Raw genomic sequence first — 1590 nt, 5'->3', positions numbered from 1 at the left:
ACTCCAAGAAAGAGCGCGAAAATAATTAAGCAAAAATTTGAAGAACTCATAAAATAGACATACGAATTTATATGCCTTTAAAAATTAAAAATAAATATAATAATTTAGAAAAAGAAATTTAAAAATATGTAACAAAAATGATCGATAAATCACGATCATTCGCACTGATTTCCCATAATTATAAATAAAAGAAAAATTTCGTAATCTACTTAAATTCGACCTACTTAGATTCAATAGTTTACAATAGTATACGTTATCGAAAAAATACACGAAAAAATAAGATTACAAAAGAATTGACTTACCGCACCGCGTTACAAGCGTCCATTACTAGAATGCGATCGCTGTCCATGACAATGTTAAGTCGATGAACGATTGTCAGCATCGTACACTTCTCGAACTTCCTCCTGATCGTGGTCTGAATGAGCTCGTCCGTTCGCGGGTCCACATTCGCGGTCGCCTCGTCCAGCACGAGTATCGGATTATTCTTCACAATGGCTCGCGCCAAGCAGACCAACTGCCTCTGGCCGACGCTAAGATTGGAGCCGCTTTCATTGATATGGGCCTCCAGGCCTATCTCCTTCAGCTCGACCTCCTCTAGCGCTCGCCACAGCGGTTCATCCGCATATAAGTCGAATGGATCGAGGTTCCGCCTTAGGCTGCCAGAAAACAGAAACGGTTCCTGCGGAATAATGCTGATCTTGGAACGCAGATCGTGTAGATCTATCTGGCTTGTGTCGACTTCATCGATCTCGATCAGACCATCCACATCGGTCAGACGGAAGAGCGCCTGAATCAGGGATGACTTGCCGGCACCGGTTCTGTCAACGATGCCGATTTTCTCTCGCGGAAAGATTTGAGGTTCTTGAGCACTGCCGGCTCTAAAGGCGCATAGCGCAGGAACACGTTCTTGAACTTGATCTTACCTTCTTGTGGCCAATCGAACTTGGGCTTTTTATCGGGAACACTTTCGAGAGGAGGCTTGCTGTCCACACCGCTGAAAAAAGATCGAAGCAGAAAATACAAATTAAACGTTATTTTAATAATCTACACAGAAATTAGACTGTTTTAGAAATATCTGCAATTTTTCATAAAACTTACAAATTTGTTCATCTAGATAGACGAAAAAATATTGATAATAAAATATTATGAAACTTTGATAATAAAAATATTGAAAAAATTTAAATCTAGAATTAGAGAAAATTTAGAAATTGGACGCTACAAGATCTAAAATTTCAAGATTTAAAGAAATTTAAGAAATTTAGGAATTTAAGAATTTATAATATGCGGTCAGTAATGGAATAATATTTGAGTATGAGATTCATGATGTAAGTAGATCACTAAATCGGTAGATAATTAAATCCTGTGTTTACTTAAAAAAAATTTCTATACATTGAAAATTGTAATTGAAATAATATAAAATAAGTGGTAACTCATATTTCAATAAAGTAAGACAATTAATCAAGATAATTGATACATAATTAATACAAACATAATATGAAGATATATAAAGGATAAGCGAGTACTTGTATTCAAGGATACGCTCCACCGAGGCCATCTGGTTCTCCACCTCGGTGCTCTGGCGCATGCACC

General features: G+C 37.0%; 1 protein-coding gene across 1 annotated transcript in view; it reads right to left on the bottom strand.

Moving 5' to 3' along the window:
- Positions 1–1585, bottom strand: part of LOC108764914 (probable multidrug resistance-associated protein lethal(2)03659) — a 2491-nt gene extending 906 nt beyond the window's left edge. Inside the window, exons 1-3 of the mRNA XM_018513325.1 lie at positions 1524–1585; positions 924–994; positions 303–876 (exon numbers count right to left, since the gene is read on the bottom strand). Coding sequence (XP_018368827.1) covers positions 303–876; positions 924–994; positions 1524–1585 — 707 coding nt within the window. The remainder of the gene's footprint in view (positions 1–302; positions 877–923; positions 995–1523) is intronic.
- Positions 1586–1590: the final 5 nt, after the last annotated feature.

The sequence above is a fragment of the Trachymyrmex cornetzi genome, unplaced genomic scaffold (genome assembly GCF_001594075.2).
Source record: "Trachymyrmex cornetzi isolate Tcor2-1 unplaced genomic scaffold, Tcor1.1 scaffold1160, whole genome shotgun sequence".
NCBI classification, from domain to species: domain Eukaryota; kingdom Metazoa; phylum Arthropoda; class Insecta; order Hymenoptera; family Formicidae; genus Trachymyrmex; species Trachymyrmex cornetzi.
The sequence above is the reverse complement of the archived record's forward strand: the minus strand, read 5'-3'. Positions and strand labels throughout refer to the sequence as shown.